The sequence below is a fragment of the Typha angustifolia genome, chromosome 10 (assembly GCF_048772165.1).
Source record: "Typha angustifolia cultivar Huaian chromosome 10, ASM4877216v1, whole genome shotgun sequence".
NCBI classification, from domain to species: Eukaryota; Viridiplantae; Streptophyta; class Magnoliopsida; order Poales; family Typhaceae; genus Typha; species Typha angustifolia.
This window is the reverse complement of record NC_133248.1, coordinates 4,315,733-4,338,868: the sequence shown is the minus strand read 5'-3', so window position 1 is coordinate 4,338,868 and position 23,136 is coordinate 4,315,733. Positions and strand designations below refer to the sequence as shown.

Sequence of the window (23,136 nt, the reverse complement as noted above, 5' to 3'; positions counted from 1 at the left end):
TTATTTCATCCGTACGTGCGAAAATTTAATTGTTTTATTTTCTGTGTGCATTTTATTATTATATTCAGTGCATCACTATACTTCGTGCTAATATTGAAATTTGTGAAAAGAAAAATGAGATTAGTATCAATATGACTTAGAGAACAGTCCCGGTATAAATCGTTGCGATTTTCCGTGGTGACTCAAGTCTATCTGGAAGTCCATGGGAAAGTCCTAAGTTAGATCACTGCGGTGACTTTCTTAGGTGACTCTGGCGGGGTTAGGGAACAGTCCTAGGAAAAATGAGAAAACTTTCTAGGTGACTCTAATTTCTCTCAACGGTTAGAGGAAAAGACAGAGTGTATTGATCACAGGGTGATACCCTCTGATGACCCTAACCGGATCAGCTATGAAGAAAAGTCCCGAGCGTCATCTCGAGGTGACTTCTAGTTGATGTGGATCCACAGGGTTTAGACCCATTGAGACATATGACAGTATAAATATCAAAAAGATGTAATATGTTGGAAAACGTGCAAGGTTACAAGTTGTGACATTTCTCTATTGTTACCATTGTTATTATGTAGAGAGCATGCCTACTGCATACTATGATAGATATTGTTGCTTTTAGTTAATTTATTCAGCATTAATATGTTTTAAATTTATTTGGTTCGAGTGGATTCCACTCACTGAGCTATAGTTGTTGGCTCACGAGTTCTATTGTTTGTTTTTGTATTTGTTTATTTATTTCAGGTAATAGTCAGCGGGGCGACTGAGCGTGATGTACCCGGATTCCACCTCCACTTAGGATTCACCTATTTACCTTTCCGCTCTTTTAGATTTTGTGCTTTAGATTAGAAGATTTTATTTTATTTTAGTTTAGTTTAGAGACTCAAAAACATTAACATTGTTTATTTTATTTCAATTGCATTTAGTAATAAAATTTTAATAAAGCACATTCTCATTTTATTTATTATCTTGTCATCGTATACGTAGAGAGTATTATTAAGACTTCGTGCATCTCAAGCATATTGAGATGCATGGCCGGTCATGATTCCTATTTTGGGTCGTGACACTTCTTCCCCTTCGTTTTTATCAATTAAATAATATCAACCCTCCACCTTCATCTCCATTACCATTCATAACCCAAACATCCACTCCACGCGTCACCACCATCATCATCCGCACTAAAGCGTAATTTCGTTCCTATTGAAGTGCGAATCTGCGAAGGGCATAAATACGAAAAGCAGATCAGGAAGTTACAGATCGATTCCACTTAGTTTCATGATTTTCTGACTACGGGAGAATATTTGGTGAATATTTTCTCTTGATTGCACGAACTGCTTCCTACAATAAATTTAGATCTTGAAGGAATCGTTCTGTAACCTATCAGGATGTCACACCATTACTGATTTACAACCAGATTGAAAAACAAGGCCTATAAATTATGGAAAATATTTGCCATGAATGAACTAGTCATGGTTGATGGCAAGGCTAAAGTAGTTGAGTCTATGATCAAGACTAGTGTTTTGAAAGGCAGCCCGTGTTGCAACAGGCACTCCACCACATAGTGCCTAGTCAAAGAGGTCTACCAGTTTTAACATATAAAAGATTTAAAATAACCATATATAATATAATATATACTACTATAATATATATAAATTTTATAATGATGCACTACACCAAATACCAAATAATATGATCACAATTCACAATCATAACACAACCATACCGTGTAACAATATGTTAATATATTAATATGCTCTTCAAGGATATTAGTACTGGGTTATCAAAAATGAACATTACATAGTACAGTGTGTAAAATAGAAGTTGTTCCCTCTTGCTCTCTCTTGTCCCATCATATCTCATCACTCTTTTCTTTTTACTAGTGATGAGATAGAGGATGATCAAGACCTACTCCCTTCACCTTCGGCACCTTTCAAAACACTTGTCAAGACTAGCTTTCTTGTAGCTAGAGATCTCCAAGAAATGAAAACTACAAGCCATAGTGAAATGAAGCATTTGAAACACACCTCAAGCACCAGATAAAATGAAAGAGCTACCAATGAAGCAATCAACTTCACTGTACATGAGAGGAAGGGTAGTTCTTTCCAGATATTTGTAAATAGCAAAGAATTACATTCTTTTGATACTATAAATGTTTTGCAAAAAAGAAAAGATCAAAAATGAAATGGACTAAAAGAGTGATAAATAAACAGAACTAGTTAACTGCTAAAATTCTCACAAGCATAACCACAGTAAGATAACATATAATGATAAAAGTTCGCACAAAAATTGATAGCAACTCATAAATTGTTATTGAAGTTAACAAATTGAACAAAAAAATGATTAACACATAAAGCAGAACAAATCAAAATAATCTGTGACTAAGATAACTTAAAACATAACAAGCTAGCAGTGCAATAAATTTTTATTGGCTTACCCCATCCACTTTTATGAGTTGCATCACGGCATTCCACTTTAAATCTTGACAAATGACTCTGCACTTCACCAACAGTTTCTAGCTGCTTCTGGGCAAGTGATGGACTGATTTCTACAGAGCTAATAAGTTAGGGTGAATAAAACTTTAGGACACATTCTTCAGGGAGGGAAAGGAAATAGCTTTAAAAAGAAATTTCATTTTAAGTCTTCTACCAACCCCTCTATTTATGTAATTATTTGTGTTGTTTTGAGATAATTTAGTCATCTAGGTCTGTAGGTCAAAAGTAAAGATTGTTGCATATTTATAAAACTGCTCTACCAGGACAAAGGGCACCATGCCTCGAATTTTAACTTCTAAAAGGAAGCCAATCACTATTAAGGATTTGTTATGATAAATTTGCAAACAATATGTAGGGGTGTCAATCTGGCTCACAAGCCGCTTGTGCTCAGCCTATTTTGATCTTGGCTTTGTAAAACTCTTAAACTATTATCTTAAAATTATAAGGAATCCTTTGGAAGTGAGTCATCTCGAGTCAAATCAAGCCAGCTCAGTAATTGCAGCGAAAGTTTTGCACGTTAAGGATTTTAATAGACTTGCACATGCAAGGGCTAGGTGAGCTCAATACTTACTGGTGTTGTTGAGAAGTCGGGGTATTGTCTTATTATTCTCCATTTTGACGATTCCCAAATTTTCCCGCTTTGTATCAACAGTGAATTGACTTTCTAGCCTCCCATGCCAAATTGATAATATATCATTTGGCATGAGGGGGTGTGGGTGTGTCACACATTGTTCAGACAGTGTTGATATCTAGTTAGTAAGCCTTGATCTTCTAGCAAGACAGTACTGCTAAATGCATCAAAAACCTTATAATGGAGTGTATTATATAAATTTTTAGCAACACTTGCTAAATAGGGATTTTGGGAAAAAAAACTGTTTTGTGTTCCATTGATGATATTGTATTCTTTGTGGCTTCTTCCAATTTAATCTGCCTTTGCGTAAACAAAAAAGAAAGTATGGACAAAAGAAGAGATTTCAACTAAGCTGGCCCTCCTAAATATTTATTTTACGTGTTTAATACACTTCTAAACTTAAATATGAGATTAGGTGTGTTTAGAAACCGCTGACTCAATCAGCGACTTCCAATATATGAAAATTTCGAGTCCTCTAAAATAATTGCCAAGTGTAAAGGAGTATTTCTATATAGTATTTGGAATTCACTGAACCGGAAAGCAAGTTATATAGAAATTTCTTTCTAAAAATAGCAAATTTTTTAAAGAATTTGAAATTTTCATATAAATCGCTGGCCTAGTCAATGACTTATATTTGGAAGTCGTTGAGTGGTTCAACGGTTTCCAAACACAACTAATCTCATATTTAAGTTTTGAAATAAATTAGATGTGTAAAAAAAAAAAATAGGGGCAGACTTAAAATAGTCAAAAACTCACAAAAGAATACTGATGATAAAGGGTACATTTGTGAAATTTCACAAATTGGAATAGGGCTTTCGCCTTCTGAGAATAAAATAATATTTGATAATGTTTACTAAACCTCGCTTCATATTGTCACATAATTCATAAATAGGCAATCACTCTCGAAGCAAGTTTAGATCCGACACATTCAATCATAAAGAAAATTTAGTTTTCAAATATCAAGACCGAACGCAAAATGATCGAATTATCTTATGAAGAAAGTTCTAAAGATATAGATTATGAAGATAATCTCGAGACAAGATTTGCGCAACGGAAGCGAATGATAGGAATTATATTTTTATTTATTTTTTAATTTTGAATGTATTTTTATCTAAAAAATTAGATTTAATTTTAAAATGTCCAATTTTATTAAAACTACTTAAAATCTAGGAGTATTAATTATTAGTTTATCTAAAGATAAGTTTGTTAATATTTGATTGTTTTTTACGTTAAAAAACTCTTAGTTTAGTTATATATCAGATTATAAAAAATTTGAACAGGATCAATTTGTGATTTGATATAATCTCCTCATCTCTATATATAAAAGTGATGGGACTTCTGAAGAAAAGAAGAAAAAATGATGAATATTTGAGAAATAATATTATTGTGGAGGATTCCACATTTATCTGAAAAAGTGAAAAGTTTTCAACATCACAAAAGTAATGGGAACAAAATACCCACATTATACATAGTACTATAGTGTAATGAGTATCATAAAGAGTAAGAAATAATAATAAGAACCAAAACATTAGCATATAACACCATCATCACTAAGTAGATTCATATTTATCATTCACATTTTACATCAGCTCTTTAGCTAATTATTTTATCTTACAGTTTCCCTCATCAAGACTGAACAAATGTGTAAAGCACCTTAAAAACAGACATGAGTGAAATGGTAGTATACCAAAAGAACATTAAAGCAAATAAGTATGGTACTTACATGTAAATCATATTATTGTAGACTTTCGGTGGTGCATTCAACATCATGTAATCTAGAATACACTTTGCACATGTTCCCGAACCACCCCCAATTTCATATATCTGATCCAACATATATAAAAATTTATATGGTTGTTAGAAAGTAAAGGTAGAGTAGAATATATAAATAGAATAAACTACTATGAAAATTTAGAAAAAAAAGAAATGAGTGAAACAAACCCAAGTAGCAATTTGAGCCTTAGAGTGGAAGGATTAAGGTGCTAAATCAACCAACTTATTAGTGAACGGATGAATAACAAGAACATATGTTGTCTCCAAATTCAAACTTCTCAATCCAAATTCCCAACTACATTTATTATAGAATCTTGTCAGGGACTAGAATAGTTAAATTGCCTCTTTACCTGCATTATCATGCAGTCCTATTATATCTGAGAAATAGACATTTTCTGTCTGAATGATAATTGCCTATCCCAACATAAAAGTACCAGGATAAGTTTGTTGGCCTTGGTTATTCTGATGAACACTTGTATAAGAAGTTATGTAAGTGCCAATTTGGTCCTGCCTACAATATTCAACTTTCTTAGTCAAATGAAAGCACATAAAGTTTTGTAAAATTGCAACTAACTGGATGATATTTTAATGTTCTACAAATATCTCTAGATTATATCATGATCTTCCATGAAAATTTTGATGTTTGAATAGTATGAGTGTATCAAACTAATCTATACCTTTTCTATTTACTTCAAAAGTGAATGAATAACAGTGCTTAAGCTTAAGTATTAGTGGACCTAAGGTAATAATACAATAATTAAAAGGACCTATCAAATACTTGTGGACAAAAACAGAAAGTGAAACTAAATCCAAGTTCCCAAAACCTGGGAATAACTTAGATCAACATATAAAGAAACTGCTGAAATCCTTCCATGATGCCTTCACAACTTAGCTTATGGTGATTATCTATTGAAATATATCATTACATTAAAAAGTTATATCACATAGATTGTTATTCTTATGCTTACATTTATAAAAAATTAAACTAAGTAATCGCTAATTTCCACTCTCGATGGCTGTCCCTAAGTTGCACTATGCAGATCACCTGTACCATGCTTCATCCAACATCTGGTAACACAGCTCTTATTCACTAGTACCATGCTTCATCCTCAACTTGACACAAGAATCGATGTAGTCAGAAGTTAAACATTTAGTGATTCATAATGAGCACTATGAATAGTTTATTACTTTATTTGATAAGTTCGTGTTGAGGCATGCTCATAGGTACTGCAGTGGTAATGATAGTGCTAGAGCAAAAAGAGATTGTACCTTCAATGGGATTGAAAAGTTGGCTGTCCGCATTATTGCTTCTGCTATAGCATAAGCATACCATGGCTATGAAGAAAATGTCAGAAATTAGCTACATATTTTAGCACCTTACCCTCAGAAGGGTAAGTCTTTTACAAGATTTCGAAAGGTAAAAAAGGACTATTTCAGTTATTACAAACATAATTAAGCATAACATCTGTGGACGTAAAGTACTTCCAAGTTCGAGAACTGAAAAATATAATAGAATGAATGAAACCTAACATGCAGATTTAATCCAAGTGGTAAGACCTGAAATTTCAGAGCTCTCCTTAATCACTTTCTCCTGTAACAGCTAGGTTGCACCACAGTTCCAATCTTGGCAAAGTGCGAGAAGAGCTAATGTTAATCTTATTACTAGTGCTATGTTAAGAACTTTATCATGGATGTTATTATCAAGGATTTCCTTATTGTGACATGCCCTTGTAAGCTCACAAAACAATAAATTTTGACCAGCATAGATTTAACCTTAACAGAGAAGCCAAACCACCACAAGTTAGCATGTCTTGAAATAAGTATATAAGCTTTACGATCAGAAGGTTCAACCCATGTATCAAGTGTTAATGAGGAAGACACAGCTGCCATGAGACAAACTGACACAAGTATAACCTGCATGGTATTAAGTAAAGTTCTTCCATCCACAAGAGTGAACCTTACTAGAACAATAATGAGCACAAATACTAAAACTAGCTAGAATGGAGAGAAAACCATTTTCACCAAAATTCATTCATGCAGCCCTTTCTCTCCCCTTTCATCCTTTTTTCCTTTCATTTTTTTTCTTTTCTTGTCTCTTCTTCCCTTCTCCCCCCTCAACCTTCCTACCCTAATGCCACCTCACCGCACAAACAACAAGAAGAAACAAATCATGTCCCTACCCACCTCTCATTCCCCTCCTGGCTCCTCCCTTTTCCTGCTCCTCCACCACCTCTCTCCTCCCATCCAACCGCCTCAGCCTCCTCTCTACCTCCTACTCTCAATCCCCTTAGCCTCTTCTCTCCCCCTCCTCCCTTTCCCTTCAGCAATCTATAGCCCCTTGGCTAGGAATAGCATCGGTCGTAGTGGAGCAGGCTGAATTATAGGAGTTTGGGTCAGAGAATTGGTTGATTCAGACCAAAGATAATCAGTCACGGCTTTGCTAGTCAGGTCCAGCGCAAGCACACCCTGCCTGACTTGTAGTTGGGCATGGTAATGGGCAAAGCTGAGGCCCAAAACTAGCTCAATAATTCAGCTCAGGTCTTGGATGGTCATCTCTAGTTTCAACTACTCTCCACATCAGGATATTCGCTGACTTTTTTCTTCAAAGGTCGTGATATGGACAATTCCATAAGACTATGTTGTGCTCTCTTGGGTTTCTTAAGTTTCTTATATTACTTTGGAAGCAAACATATAAAGTATTACAATATACCCTACTTTTTCACCATTATTCTATATTGTATTCTTCTCTTTTTCTATTCCATAGCATCCTACTGCGGCGCATTGGCAAAACTCGCTTCCTCCTCTCCATTGGATCATTAATAAAGAATCATCAACATCGACTAGTTACCAAACAAAAAATGGGTACCAATAATGTCCAAGTCATAAGAAGAACAAAATCTTTCCACTAAACAACATACAAAGAGCATACCTTAAAAAGCTCCACTGGAGTGAACCAAGCAATATCATGCTTCTTGTACAGCTTATCAAGATATTGCATGTAGGCATTCCTCCCTGTATGACGAGAATGTCCACATAAGTAAAAGGGAAGTCATCAGACTCATAATGTGAAAGGTCTTAGTGTCTGATAAATTTAAGCTTGTAGCTTCCAAAAATATTTACAAAAGACAAGATATATTACATTTTCCTTGCAACTTAAGCTTGTTGCACATGAAAGAGACATAATTTCTGTACAGTCAAAAAGATCTTTCTGTGTAAAACGAAGAGAACATATCAAAAGTCCATACAAACAGCAAAGAGGAAAAAGATTGAGTTATGATGAAAAAGAATCATTTATCTTAAGAGTAAAGGTAAAACAATCTGAAAATAAGGGTCTAACTTAGTTCCGCCAATTAAGTATCTAGAAGAACTGAAATTCACTCAAACGGAAAATATATCAGTCTTTATACTATATAGCCAAATATTGTAAACCTAACTAGGAACTTCTAGACTCTCTCATGATATTTATCAACAGCTAAGGGAGATTACAACTTCATGATTATAAGTTAATAATATTGTAAGTATAAACCAGAAATAAATGAACCAACAGAGCGCAAGGCCTGATAGTACACAACACAACATAGCAATCAACATTTATCTAAATGAGAAGACCAAAATTTTGACATGTCCAATTAAGCTAGCGATTTGTCCAACAGGAAACTATTGGGGGAACAAGCACTATTTACCATGTGCGACATAGTATGTGAAGGCTTCATGCAAGGCAAATAATTCTCCTAGTTCTCATGGTACCAAGATAGCAATATATGAAATATAAATACTTTTCCTATTTGTAGATCCAGCAAACACCACCCACTTTGATTGCTTCAACTTCCATCTTCTCTATTTCTTGAACAGAATCTTCATTTAATCTTCTACTATCATAGATCCAGGCACTAGCAGTTGGTGCCTATAAGAACCAGAAAAAAATAATAATAATAAAAATAAAATAAAATAAATTAGGGGTTGAGGGAGGAGGGTGCACGTGCTCTACACGTGTAGCCCCTCCCCTCTCCCTCTCTGACACGCGACGAGGCGCAGAGAAGATTTTCTCTAATCCAAATCGGATTAGAGTTGATCTTCTTATAATCTATAAATTAAAACCCTAAAAATTATTTCCTTTACTAAACCATCCCAGCCCCCCCCCCCCCCCCCCCTCCCTTCTTTATCTTCTTCCTCCCCTCTTTTGCTTTCTTCTTCCTTACCGTCGGAGTCACGCCGTGGAATCGGCCTGCCAGAGCGCCGCCAGAGCCATCAGAGATCACCACGTGACTTCTTAGTAAGCCTTCTCCCACCCTTCAAGTTTAATTAAAGATTAATAGGGTTTAGCGAAAATACCTAATTTGGGGGTTCTTCGGCTTCATCGGCAAATCTGGCCGGCCGGCGGCTTTGGGTCACAGCCGCTCCGTCTAGAAGCATCTTGCTGTTGGCCTCGTGCCGTGGGCATTCACCGTTGGAGCCCTCGTGGCTCCGGTCGCCGTCGGTCATCGTTCGAGGGTTCTCCACCTTACGAGGACGGCGGCACCATGTGGGTGTTGGGGAGTTGAGGGTGCCACGACCGACGAACCGTCGCCGCAGTGGCCGCCGGCGTTTCTCTCTCTCTCTCTCTCTCTTCGTTTTGGGGAAGATAGACTCAGGCAACCGAGTCTGGTCTTCTCCCTTTATTTTTTTGGATTCGGGTCGGGTTGGATCTGAATCCAAGGAACCCGACCCGATTCCATTGGTTAATTGGATTGGGCCCAACCCATTTAGGTGTTAGTTGGGTGGGCTGCGGGCCAACTGCAGCCCAACCCAACTGATTTGGGCTTATTTTGGCCCAAAATTCGTAATTTTTGAATTAAATTATAGAAAAGTTTTAATATATTTTTTTAAAGGATTTTTATAAATCACACCCTACATTTTGCCTATTTTGTGATTCGCACCCCGTCTTTGGGGATTTTATAACGCGACCCTTCCTTTTTATAGTAATGTTCTTTTAACACCCTGAGTTAACTTAACCTAACTATAATCAAACAGAACGATACCAGAAAGAGAATATTCTGTTATAATCTATTATATAATTTATAATATTCCTAAATTATCCTTGTACTCATCTCTAATTTTATTCATAACTTAAACCTCTATAATTTATTATCTCATAGCTCCCCAAACTATGAAGAACATCCCTAAATGCCAAGCTGACCTCAAAGCTTCCAAACCCCAAGCAGTAGCTCCCCAAACACCAAGCCATCGGAGTTGAAGGAGCTTGTAGTCGGAAGGTTGCAGCTTGGAATTAGAGTTTCCCAAAGCCTACATCACCAAAACACCAAGCAGTCGAAGGTTGAAGGAGGTTGCCTTCCGAAGTTGCCCAAACGACAAGAGCTTCTCCAAACCTACATCACTCCTCCTAAGTTGGGATTTTGGAGTTAGTTTCTGTAATCATTTTTGGTTGAATACCATTTTGGGGTTTTAGGGTTTAAAGACAACTCAACCCCATTTTGGGATTTTAGGGTTTAAAGATGATTTCTTAAGGGTATTTTAGTAATTTTTGAACTAGAGTCACATAGACCATATAACATGGTTAATGTTAGTTAGCTAAAGTAACGTTAGGGTGTTAAATGAATATTATAGGAAAAATGAGAGATCGCGTTATAAAATCCCCAAAGACGGGTGCGAATTATAAAATAGGCAAAATGTAGGGTGTGATTTGTAAAAATCCCTTTTTTTAATTAAAAATGTTGTTGTTATTTATTATTTAAGGTGGTGATTTTTAGTACGTGAACTAGAGATTGAGATTTCGGTTGTCTTGCCTAGACTCAGGTGAGTGGATTCACTCACATATTTAATTTATTATATTTCGTACCTTTGTCAGACCATGTAAATTTTCTGTGTGCAAATTATTTATTTCACCCTTACGTGCAAAAATTTAATTGTTACAATTCCTGTGTACAAATCTATTTATTTTATCCGTATGTGCAAAAATTTAATTTTTATATTTTCTGTGTGCATTTAATCATTATACTCAGTGCATCACCATACTTCGTGCAAATATTGAAATTTGTGAAAAGAAAAACGAGACTAATATTGGTACGACTTAGAGAACAGTCCCGGTATAAATCGCTTGCGATTTTCCGTAGTGACTCAAGTCTATCTAGAAGTCCAAGAGAAAATCCTAAATTAAATCACTGCGGTGACTTTCTTAGGTGACTCTGGTGGGGTTAGGAAATAATCCTAGGATGAATGAGAAATTTCCTAGGTGACTCTAACTTCTCTCAACGGTTAGAGAAAAAGACAGAGTGTGTTGATCACATAGTGATACCATCTGATGACCCTAACCGGATCAGCTATGAAGAAAAATCCCGAACGTCATCTCGAGGTGACTTCTAGTTGATGTGGATCCACAGGGTTTAGACCCATTGAGACATATGACAGTATAAATATTAAAAAAATGTTAATATGTTGAAAACGTGCAAGGTTATAAGTTGTGACATCTCTCTATTGTTATCATTGTTATTATTTAGAGAGCATGCCTATTGCATATTGTTATGGATATTATTGCTCTTAGTTTAATTTATTCAGCATTAATATGATTTAAAATTTATTTGGTTTTCAAGTGAATTCCACTCACTAAGCTATAGTTGTTGGCTTATGGATTCTATTTTTTTTTGTATTTGTTTATCTATTTCAGGTAATAGTCTTCGGAACGACTAAGCGAGATGTATCCGGACTCCACCTCTACTTAGGATTCACCTATTTACTTTTCCACTCTATTAGATTTTATGCTATAGAATAGAAGTTTTATTTATTTAGTTTAGAGACAATAAAACATTAACATTGTTTTACGTTTATTGCAATTAGTTTTAAATAAAAATAAAGCAGATTTTCATTTTATTTATTTATTTATTTATTTATTTTGCTATCGTACACGTAGAAAGTATTGATAAGGCTTCGTGTATCTCAAGTATATTAAGATGCATGGCCGGTCATGATTCCTATTACGGATCGTGACAGTGCCCTTCTCAGCTTTTATAAGGGATATGTACTTGATTCTAGAGAATGTTGTGTTGATGGTACAGCAATTGTTAGCCATCGACACAATACATGACAATATGGGAGGCACGGGGAGGCACGGGGAGGCACGGGGAGGCACACCCTATGCCAAATACTTTCTTAGGCATATTGTCAAAATAGGTCTATACAGGTGAACACTGGATCGACACGAATCAATACAATTTGGCATGGGTCAAAACGGAGTGGTTTTAGCCTATTGTGATCCAAAATAAATGTTAAAAGTAGAAATTTTGATAGTTTCAGCCTTAACCAATGAATTTCAACTTTAGTTTTCATTAAATTTCGACCATTACTATTCCATCTCGGGTGAAACTTCAAACCATGAGGAAGACCCTATATAGAGTTTAATGGTAATTATTGGGATAAAAAAAGTTTTAGTAGTAACTTCTTATTTGCAGCACTACTCCTTACCACTTTGATAGTAAGTATTAAGGGACCTTTATCTGTGTTTAGTTTCCAAATTAGGCGAACCAATAGAATAGTAATAAAATGGCTAGATGTTCATAAGAAATGTTCTCTATGTGGCCCTCCAGGACTATGTATAAACAACTGAGAAACAACAAACTATATGGCCCTTGTACGTCAAACTAGAACAAACAAAGTAAATAGGTCTTACTATCTTAGTAAAGAGATTGGATAGGTTCAAACTCAAGATCTTATAAATATCTTGCTTCAATGCCTTGGGGAATATTTCTAACAAAATCTCATGCAATGTCTCAAGGGAAGCTATCAGACCTAAGACAAGCCTCAATGATACAACTGAATAACATAAATAGCCATATGTTGTTGTTTGTCTCTCAACACTTCCATGAAATCCTCTTAGTCACCCCGCCCAATGTCCACTATCAAATCCTATAACATAGTCAGCCAGAAAACTAGAGGATTCATCTTGTTAGAAAAGATCTACCCAAAAGTACTTTGCAATCAAGAACTTTGCTATCTTTGCACCACAAAAGTATCAAGCCATAAGAAGATGAGTCTCATCCCTAAAACTAAACCAAGATACTACATAGTTTCTTGGACAATCCACAAGCCATCCACAGATATTTACAAGTTAAGCCCTTAACAAGGCACGAGATCCTAGATGATGGTAGTTGGAGGTGGACCGACGTTAATGGTGTGGCACCGGTGAAAAGTGGTGATGGAAGGGTTATGATTGATGGAAGAGTTAGGACAAGTGTTGGATAGGTTGAAAAAAGGGAGAGGAGAGGGCCACCCCTAAGAGACTAGGGTGATTAGTCGGTCGAGGGAGGTTAGAAGCGGCGTCACCGGGGATCGAGAGAACGAGAGCGAAGAAGACAAAGGAGACAAGGAAAAAACTCAATTTATCAATAATGACTCTATAGTTGCCATCCACATCCTTTAGAGGCTAACCAAACAATTCAAAAATAACCATAAACAGTACATTTTTGCCGACCGCGTTCGAACGCACCCGATCGCGTTCGAACGCACCTATTTCTCTCCTCTCTGGATTTGCGAACGAGATGCAAGCGTTCGAACGCGCGTCCGAACGCACCTGTTTTCCACTTCTCTGGATTTGCGAACGCGATGCAAACGTTCACAGTGCGTTCGAACGCGATGTTCGAACGCATAATTCATACTCTCTGGATATGCGAACGTGATGCAAGCGTTCACAACCGCGTTCGAACGCACTCCATCCACGTTCGAACGCGACTTACAGAAAACTTTTTTCTTAGAAATTAAACATTAAAACAAGAAACAAAGACACCCCTAAAGTGTATCCATGTTCGAGACGACATCGGTGAAATCCGAATCGTATCAATCCACCACGTTTCCGCAACCTTGTCCTCAAGGTTTGAAATTTAGGAAGCGATCTTTGAACTCTAACTCAAGCTCCTCCATGATTTGATCTTCTGCATTAGTTCCCCACATATCTGAAAATAGAGGAAAGGTTGATGCTAAAAAAGAGGCAAGCTCACTTGTGTCCGGTTGGCGCAAAAGGGCATCGGCCGCTCGATTCTCGACCCCTTTTTTGTAGACTAATTCTTAATCATACCCAAGGAATTTCGTGACCCACCGTTGCTGGGCTAAGGTGTGCACACGTTGCTCCATGAAGTAGGGTAAGCTACGCTGGTCCGTGCGGATAGTAAACCGTTGGCCAATCAAGTAGGGTCGTCATTTGGTGATGGCGTGTAGAATCGCTAGCATTTTACGCTCGTAGGTGGATAGTTGTCGCAACTGGTTTGACAATGCCTTGCTCATATATACCACGGGTCTGCCCTCTTGCATCAAAACTGCTCCAATGCCCTCACCCGAAGCGTCGCATTCCACCACAAAGGGCTTGCTGAAATCCGGTAGTGCTAGAACCGAGCGTTAGACATAGCTGTCTTCAAGGCTTCGAAGGCCTTCGTCGCCTTACCTGTCCATTGAAACCCATCTTTTCTGAGTAAGGAGGTCAGCGGGGCAACAATTTTGCCGTAGTTGGCAACGAATCGCCGGTAATACCCCGTCAACCTAAGGAATCCCCTCAATTCCCGCTGATTAGTAGGAATTGGCCAGTCCACCATATTCTTGATCTTGCTTGGATCGGCTTTCACTCCTCTTGCTGAGATTATATGTCCCAAGTACTCCACTCGTGGCTCTCCCCAAAAACACTTGCTCATCTTGACTTTTAATTGATTTTGTCACAAGATATTTAACACCTCACGCACATGCCGCAAGTGCTCGCCCCAATTCCTGCGATATACTAGAATATCGTCAAAGAAGACGAGCACGTACCGACGCAAGAGCGGGCGGCAAAGGTCATTCATCAGCCTTTGGAAGGTGGCCAGTGCATTGGTGAGCCCAAATAACATGACTCGGAACTCATAGTGGCCATCGTGAGTTTGGAACGCCGTTTTGTGCACATCTTTCGGGTCGACGCGGATTAAATGGTACCCCACTTTTAAGTCAAGTTTGCTGAAGTAAACCGACCCTATGAGTTCATCCAACAACTCCTCGATCACCGGTATTGGATACCGGTCTTTAACGGTAATCGCATTCAAGGCTCAATAGTCGACGCAAAATCGCCAACTCCCGTCTTTCTTCCGAACCAGCAACACCGGCGATGAGTAGGCGGTTGAATAATCCCTTACTCGAGCATTTCCACCACCAATTTACTGATCTCTTCCTTTTGGATATGCGGATACCGATAGGGGCGGACATTTGCTGATTCAGCTCCTGGAATGATCTGGATGCGATGGTCGTGCTGATAGGTCGACAGCAGTCCTTGGGGTTCCTCGAAGAGATCCTTGAACTCCTGCAGCAGCTCTTGCATGTCAGCAGCTATTTTCCTTGGTGGCGGTTGTTCTGGTTCAGCAACAGCCATTTGCAATAGTAGAGCTCGGTCCCCTGCACAAGGAAAGCCCGCAAGTGGTTGCAATGTCGGCCCTTGCTGCGGTTGATTTCCAGCAACACCCTTCAACCATTCCTCTGAAATGTTAGTGTGAGGTTTGAGAAATCATATGTTACGAGCCCCAAGCTTTGAAGCCATTGGGTCTCCAAGACAATGTCGGCACCTCGCAAGGCTAACGGATAAAGATCCAATGTAAAAGTTTGGCCTTACATCTTCAATTCCACACCTCCACAAATAAAATCCGCTCGCAATGTGGTGCCATCTTCAATCGTCACATCAAACTCTTCTATGGGTTCCGACTCGAGCCCGATCTTCCTAAGGAGCCTCTTGTCAATGAAGTTGTGGGTATACCCGGTGTCGATCAAGATTCTCACTGTGGTTTTCTTGACTACGCCGTTCACCCGCAAAGTCTTTGGCGCGGCTGTCCCTAAATAGGTGTGGAGGGAGATTTCAGCTATCATATCCTCCACGGGTTGTTCCTTAACTACTCCTCCTTGATGTCCAGCCACACCTTCATTTTCAGCTGTAAACTCATCCTCCACATCCTTCATTCCATCTATTAGCATCACCGATCCCATTGGTTTAGCGCAGCGATGCCCGGGTACAAACTTCTCATCACAACGAAAGCATAGGCCTTTGGCTCTTCGTTCCTCCACTTGAGTAAGTGTGAGTACTCGTCCCGAACATCTAGGTGCGTACTTCACATCTTGGGATGGTTTCAAGGGTGCTCGAGGAGGCACCATTACAGCAATGATTCTTGGTACTCCAGTAATATTTCCCGCCGCTATGGTTGGTTGAGTTTGATTGCGGCTTCCTTGGCTCCTCCAATTCTGTTTCAAGTATAACTTCATGGACCTATGTTTATCTTCCATGAGCACCGCATCTTCGAAGGCCTTCTTTAAGGTTCTAAGCCTTAAAGTCCTCATGTCGGCTTGTATGTCTCCCCATAACCCGGAGATGAAGGTGCTGCGAAGTTGCTAATCCGTCCATGAGGGATGACATCTGCTACTTATCCTCTCAAATTCTTCTTGGTATGTCCCAACCGTGGTCTTTTGCACCGTCTTTGAGAGGAGAGCATCAGTCTTCACACTCCGACGCTCCAAATCATCGCGTGATATCAATACAAAATTCAATCCAAGTTTTAATAGCCTCATTGGCATTGGCGGCTCGAAACCAATGAAGCGCCGCATCCTTAAGGTGGAAGCTCACAAGCGTCACCTTGTATTCTTCCGTCGTACCTTGGTATGTGAAGAATTGCTCCGCCCTATACAACCAATCGATCGGATCGCCACCTTTGAATTTGGGAAATTCGAGACGCACAATTTGTCCACGAATGCCGTTATCTCGTTCCAGATCATATCCAAGTCCTTGTCTAACCGGAGAAGGATGCACCATGAATGGTTGATAATCCCTCCTTCGGTTTTGAATAACTCATCGTGGTTCCAAGTTGTATTGCCCCGCCCACGGATCTTGATCTCCATAGTGGTTCGCTCGTCGGATGGGTTCACCTGCAACTGGGCCTGGTGGAACCATCCTTGCTTGCCTCTACCCATAGGGTGGTGGCAGCAGCGACTCTTGTGGTTGCAAATTCTGAACCGGTGGCAGTGGGTTCATGGGAGTGGACTCACGTCGTGGGGTCGATGGTGCGTTCCCGTTTGCCATGGCTTCCCTCGTCGCCCGTAATTCTCGCATCATCTCCATCATCATCTAGTTGTTGATGGCCATTTGTTCGAAAAGAGACCCCAACACGGCTTGAACACTAGGTTCTTCCGTATTCCGATTAGATCGGGCGATTCCGCGGGTGGAAGTCCCAACAACCGTTTTTCCCTCCTCTATTGGGAGAATCTCTTCTTCATCATCTCGTCGTGCAGTCATAGCTCTGGTTGTCGTCATAGGAAGCGCGTGTCTGAGGAACGAAGGCTCTAATACCAGCTTGATACGATCTCCCTTTAGGCTAAAATTCGATCTCTTCCGATTCTCTGATCTGGACTTAATCTGGCACGGAACTTTGTGAATAGATCCCGAAAGATGCCGCCGTCGGATCAACGTGAAATTTGGATATATTGTAGCCCCAGAAAAGAGCTTTCCAACAAATCAAGTTTTAGGCTAATCGGATGTGGGGATCTCCAGATATCATCCGATTAGTAGACGAACGTCAGGAGGTCTGATCAGGATCCGTGGATAGAGGCACGAAATCCTAGATGATGATGGTTGGAAGTGGACCAGCGTTAATGGAGTGGCACCGATGAAAATTGGTGGTGGAAGGGTTATGATTGATGGAAGAGTTAGGACAAGTGTTAGATAGATTGGAAAAAGGGAGAGGAGAGGGCCACCCCTAAGAGACTAGGGTGATTAGTCGGTCGAGGGAGGTTAGAAGCGGCGTCACCGGGGATCGAGAGAACGAGAGCGAAGAAGACGAAGGAGGCAAGGAAAAAACTCAATTTATTAATAATGACTCTATAGTTGCCATCCACATCCTTTAGAGGCTAACCAAACAATTCAAAAATAACCCTAAACAGTATATTTTCGCGGACCGCGTTCGAACGCACCTATTTCTCTCCTCTCTGGATTTGTGAACGAGATGCAAGCGTTCGAACGCGCATCCAAACGCACCTGTTTTCCACTTCTCTGGATTTGCGAACGCGATGCAAGCGTTCACAGCGCATTCGAACGCACAATTCATATTCTCTAGATATGCGAACGTAATGCAGGCGTTCACAACCGCATTCAAACGCACTCCACCCGCATTCGAACGCACTCCACCCGCATTCGAACGCGACTTACAAAAAACTTTTTTTCTTAGAAATTAAACATTAAAACAAGAAACAAAAACACCCCTAAAGTGTATCCGTGTTCGAGACGACATCGGTGAAGTCCGAATCGTATCAAACACAATCCATCATAAACTTCGAAGACCATTACACCAAAACCATATAACATTATGCATAATTTTGATTTTTGATAACCTACACTCATAATCCACTCATTAATGCTCAGCCTTTGATGCGACCACAAAGCAATAAGCTTCCCAACATAGATTTCTGAACATTTGTTTGAACCGTTACCTAATATGGTGCTTGACAACTATTACGAAAAGGGATCATGGCCCCCAACTCCCTAAGTTGGTAGTTTGTCTCTAGTGATTTAGGTCCTCTCCACTATGCTATGTATTATGGCCACCTTTGGAAGATGTACAAGTTCATTTTGGATGGCATACTAAGCCAAAATCAACTAGTATTATAGTTCTTTAAACGCCATGTACCTTATATGGTATTTAGAGGGTTGGTACATCTACTTTGTCCAAGTTCATTTTGGGTGTCATACTAAGCCAAAATTAACTACTATTATAGTTCTTTAAACTATGGCATGTACCCTATATGGCATCTAGAGGGTTGGTACATCTACTTTGTCCAAGTTCATGGGTGTCGTACCAAGCCAAATCAACTACTAGTAGTTCTTTAAAGTTTAAACTATGGTATGTATCTTACGGTATTTAGAGGGTTGGTACATCTTATATTTATAGATTATTTTTGCTTCTCTTAAAGCCTACGATGGATATTATTTTTGTGAAAGATTATTCTTTCTTAAACTATTGGTATTTTCCTGCTTGTACTATATTCTTTCATATCTTTCGAAAATATAGTGCCTATAATATGAATACTGTAGATTTTAAAAGCACGCTTTATGCCCAAGTCATCTGCTATGCTGGGCATCATCTGCCGAGCACAAAGGTAAACCACACTAGCCATCATATAGCAAACACTATTTAACACATTGGACTTAACATCTAAGGGTTGCACATTATGTTATCTATCATCTATCCAATTGTAGAATAAAAGGGGCAAAACCAAGAGGCATGTTAAGATTAGCTATGCATTTTTGGTCCATTACTTAAGCTTAAGCTTTTCTGTGAGTTGGCTATCCCAAAAAATTCACTTCAACAAATAAAATAGAAAAAACACGAGTTTTATAGAAACAATTTCATAATATTCACAAGTGTTTTGAAGTTAAGTTTCAACATGCTTTTTATTATTCTTGCTATAGTTGTAAATTAGAATCCACAATTTAAGACGAAAGAACATTTGGTTCTAGAGAAACTTGATTATATCTAACGATAGTCGTGCCATAAGCACAGACCGTGCCAACCACCGATCGTGCCGTAAGATAAGGAAAGAAAAAGATAAGAGATACTCACCTTCACCTTTGCAGTCGCCGTCGTCATTGCTCGCCGATCACCGCTCACCGTCGCTTCGTCGATTGCCCTAGCACGAGAGAGAAGAGATATAGAGAGAGAGAGAGAGGAAGGGGTTAAAACTTAAGTTGCGGATTCAGATTCGGATCTGGTTTCTCTTCTCTCTCAGGCTAGGGCATTCGATGAAGTGACGGCAACGGCAAGCGGCGATCGACAAAGGGTAGCTCAACGACAAGATCGATGGTAAAAAGCGAAACTATTAGGAGGGGTGTCATGCGGTACCCCTCATGCCACTTGTCGATACGCTGCCGGCACAGCAAGTGCTGACCGACACCGTGCTAGTCGGTACGGCCATCCATAATTATATCAACATATTCTCCATACTACAAACAAAATACCATACAAATATGATGCTTCTACAAACCCCTTTCTCTTTTTCCTTGAAAGCTATGATAATTTATATACTTATTGAAGCTAATAGATGAGGCATATCATATATTTCTACATTTTCTTTTCTCCTTCTAAAGGTTTGAAGTTTCAGTTTTGGTTTTTGTTTCAGTTGTTGAAAAAAATGAAACTCGGTGTTTTGGCAGGTTTGGCTCTAATTTTGACAGTTTCAGCTTCAGCCTCTTTTTAAGATATGAAAATAAATAAAAAATTAAAAAAAAAGGAAAAGGTAGAAAGTAGAAAGTAATTTTGAAAGATTAACAAAAGTTATCAGTATAGATATTATCATTTAGAATAATGAAGTACCACTCAAATTAAATAAAACTTTCAGCATATCATGCAAAACTAGAGGTTGATACCAAAAAGAAATTGCAAGAATAATTAAATAAATTGTAGCTCACAACCCACTTGACTTTACCTTTTTAGCCAAAACTAGAGGTTGATGCCAAAAAGAAATTGCAAGAATAATTTGATACATTGTAGTTCACTGTCCACTTGACGTTACCTTTTTTAGCCAAATTCTAGTCATATATAAATAATTTTTCATCTATATCTAATTTGATTATGAAATAGATACCTCAAAATTAAAAATCCAACCTTATAACATAAATTGGATCTGGAATTACTGTATTTTGCTACTTTTAACAGTTTCAGCATAAAATTGGCCACCAAAACCACTAAAATCAGAAAGTGAAGCTGCTGAAACCATGATTGAACCCACTGAAATTGGCTGATTGGCAGCTTGCGATTTTCAGGTTGGTTTTTGACTTTTCATGACAAAAACCAATCCATTCGGTTTTGGCCAAAACTCAAAAACATGCTCCTTCTAACACTATATTGTTCCTATAGTTTCTTTTTGTGTTGTATGAATCTATGTGATTCAATCATCAACCATGTGGTGTTCTTTTGCACATATCCTACTGCAACATATTGAGCCAATCAGTACTAATCACTAAACTAATGACAAAATTTAAATTATATTATTGTACATATATATAATGTTCTTATCTCCAAACTTGAAAAAACTATACAATCACGGGGAACATGCTATTCTATATTTTCATATAAAGACAAGTTGATATGTGTTAGAATATAAAATATAAAAATCACTGTTCTATAACAGCTTAAGTATCTAAATTTATTGGTGAGTTAACATAGTATTAGAGCAAAATTCATAAATTCGAATCCTACTAGCCCTTTTGTCATTTAAAAATATACATATAAAACATAGAATGACATAGTGATTCTTGTCAACCAGCTGTGCTCAAAATCACAAAATAAAAGATCATTACTCTTCCAAGTTTCAATTTCAAATTTGTTATATAATAATTTATAAATCGCCTAAAAGTGGTTTATATAGAAACAATAGTAAAAAAAAATTCGTTGTCTGAGGCAATAATTTTTCTAACAATTTTTCAGTATATTAAAAACTTAATTAATCCACTAAAATCACTGTCTAAGACAGCAATTTCACTGTTGTACCAATTTGGAAAATAGTTTAAACAGTGACGTACTTTAGGAAATATTTTTTACTGTAGCAATATTTTAAAAACTACCTATTTAAGTCTATTTCTTCGGCTTATCAAAATGTTCAAAATGTTATAAGCAATGAACCAGAGTGTTAGCATATAAGATATATAACAGACCGTCCTCTGCTGGCCTAAGCTTTCAAAACAAGAAATCCGAAGTCCTTTGCATGAACATTAAGCAAATTGAGGGCAGAAAATGCAGCAAGTGTCTATTCTTGCAAGGATTAGTAAAGGTGAGGAAACAAATATAATGAATAATGCATGTTATGAAAACCAGGTAAACCTAATGGTAGTCTAGACTCATACTTTTGAAGATCTAACTATATGAGCACAAAAGCTACAAGGATCAAGAAAAAGGTTTGCACCTTCGAGCTGATTGAACCGGATGCTTCTCTCAAGCATCCCTACGGGTCCTGACAACTTCGAGAAGTAACCATGATTTGGATCGTATAATGCAGAACGAATAAAGTCACGAACCTGCAATAGATCAAAGATTCGATATAAGCAAAGATTGCGCTCACAGCCAGGTATACACGACGAGTGCTAGAGTTAAAAACTCACAAGAATTGGCTTATCGCCCACAATGTCCGTGGAGAAGAAGCTTAGAGGAATCCACCTCGAGTGCTCCCAATGGAGTACTATGCAAAGAAAAATGTTATAGAAAATAAACTAGAGATAAAGAGATGTGGAGAGGTAGCGAGAGAAGATTGAGGTCTGTACGTTTGACTGCTCGGAAGCGTAACGCCATTCGTACGAAGTGTTTAGCTCTGTGAGGGTGCGGTGCGCAGAAGGCTACCGGCGAGAGGTCGGCGAGAGGTCGGGATCATATTAGGTCGGTTTATCGCAATCTAACGGGCCCGAGTTCGCCTAGGTCAGGCCCAAGTAATAACAGAGGCCCATGCCAAACTATCTATCCTTCATATGAGCCATGACTCATGACACACCTCCATTCTCCTACGATTTATTATGATATTTCTTAATTTAATATTATTTTTATAAATAATGGTTTTAAAGTATCACCAAATAGGATAGTTTGGTTGAGTAGGATGCCTAGGAACATTTCCAACCGGGCTCCAAACTGGCTCCAAATGGGGCTCCAAATTTGGAGCTCCATCTAAAAATTTGAAGCTCAACTCCAATACTATTCAACTTTTAGAAATACCAATTTTGCCCTATAAAAGTTTTATTTAAAAGTTTAAATTCCGTCCGTATCCTTTATTAAATAATCTAATTAATTAAACTGAATATATAATTAATAATTAATTTTGCTAATCAATTTTTAACAAAAATAGTACCATTAGAATGATCTCATCGAGATCTTTAAAATGAGTCTAATATTAAATTATTTAAGTTGTTTTAAATATTTTATTTTTATTTATGTAATATAATTTTGATGTTTTTAATTAAAAAAATAGTAATTTAAAATTATGTGTGAAACTATTAAATATTAGTCTTATTATAAAGATATCGATGAGAGTTTTATAAACATATATTTTTTATTAAAAAATAATAATATTAAGAGGTCTTATTAAGTGATTTAGCATATACATATATATATATATATATATTAAAAAAAAAATGGCTCTGTCTTCTTCTGCTTCATCTTCTTTATTTTTTACTTTATATGCTGCTGCTAATTCTTCTTCTTCTTCTTCTTCTTCTTCTTCTTCTTCTTCTTCTTCTTCTTC

General features: G+C 37.9%; 1 protein-coding gene across 2 annotated transcripts in view; it reads right to left on the bottom strand.

Moving 5' to 3' along the window:
• LOC140768665 (protein arginine methyltransferase NDUFAF7 homolog, mitochondrial) overlaps nt 1-22,307 on the bottom strand; it is a 47,357-nt gene extending 25,050 nt beyond the window's left edge. The window contains exons 1-7 of one of the 2 annotated variants that reach the window (XM_073109021.1): nt 22,169-22,307; nt 22,010-22,086; nt 21,814-21,925; nt 7,811-7,893; nt 6,151-6,216; nt 4,832-4,932; nt 2,420-2,538 (exon numbers count right to left, since the gene is read on the bottom strand). In XM_073109021.1, coding sequence (XP_072965122.1) covers nt 2,420-2,538; nt 4,832-4,932; nt 6,151-6,216; nt 7,811-7,893; nt 21,814-21,925; nt 22,010-22,086; nt 22,169-22,196 — 586 coding nt within the window. In that variant the 5' untranslated portion in view covers nt 22,197-22,307. Of the gene's footprint in view, nt 1-2,419; nt 2,539-4,831; nt 4,933-6,150; nt 6,217-7,810; nt 7,894-8,020; nt 8,092-21,813; nt 21,926-22,009; nt 22,087-22,168 lie in introns of those variants that run through there. The other variant, XM_073109022.1, reaches the window with a different exon arrangement.
• Nucleotides 22,308-23,136: the final 829 nt, after the last annotated feature.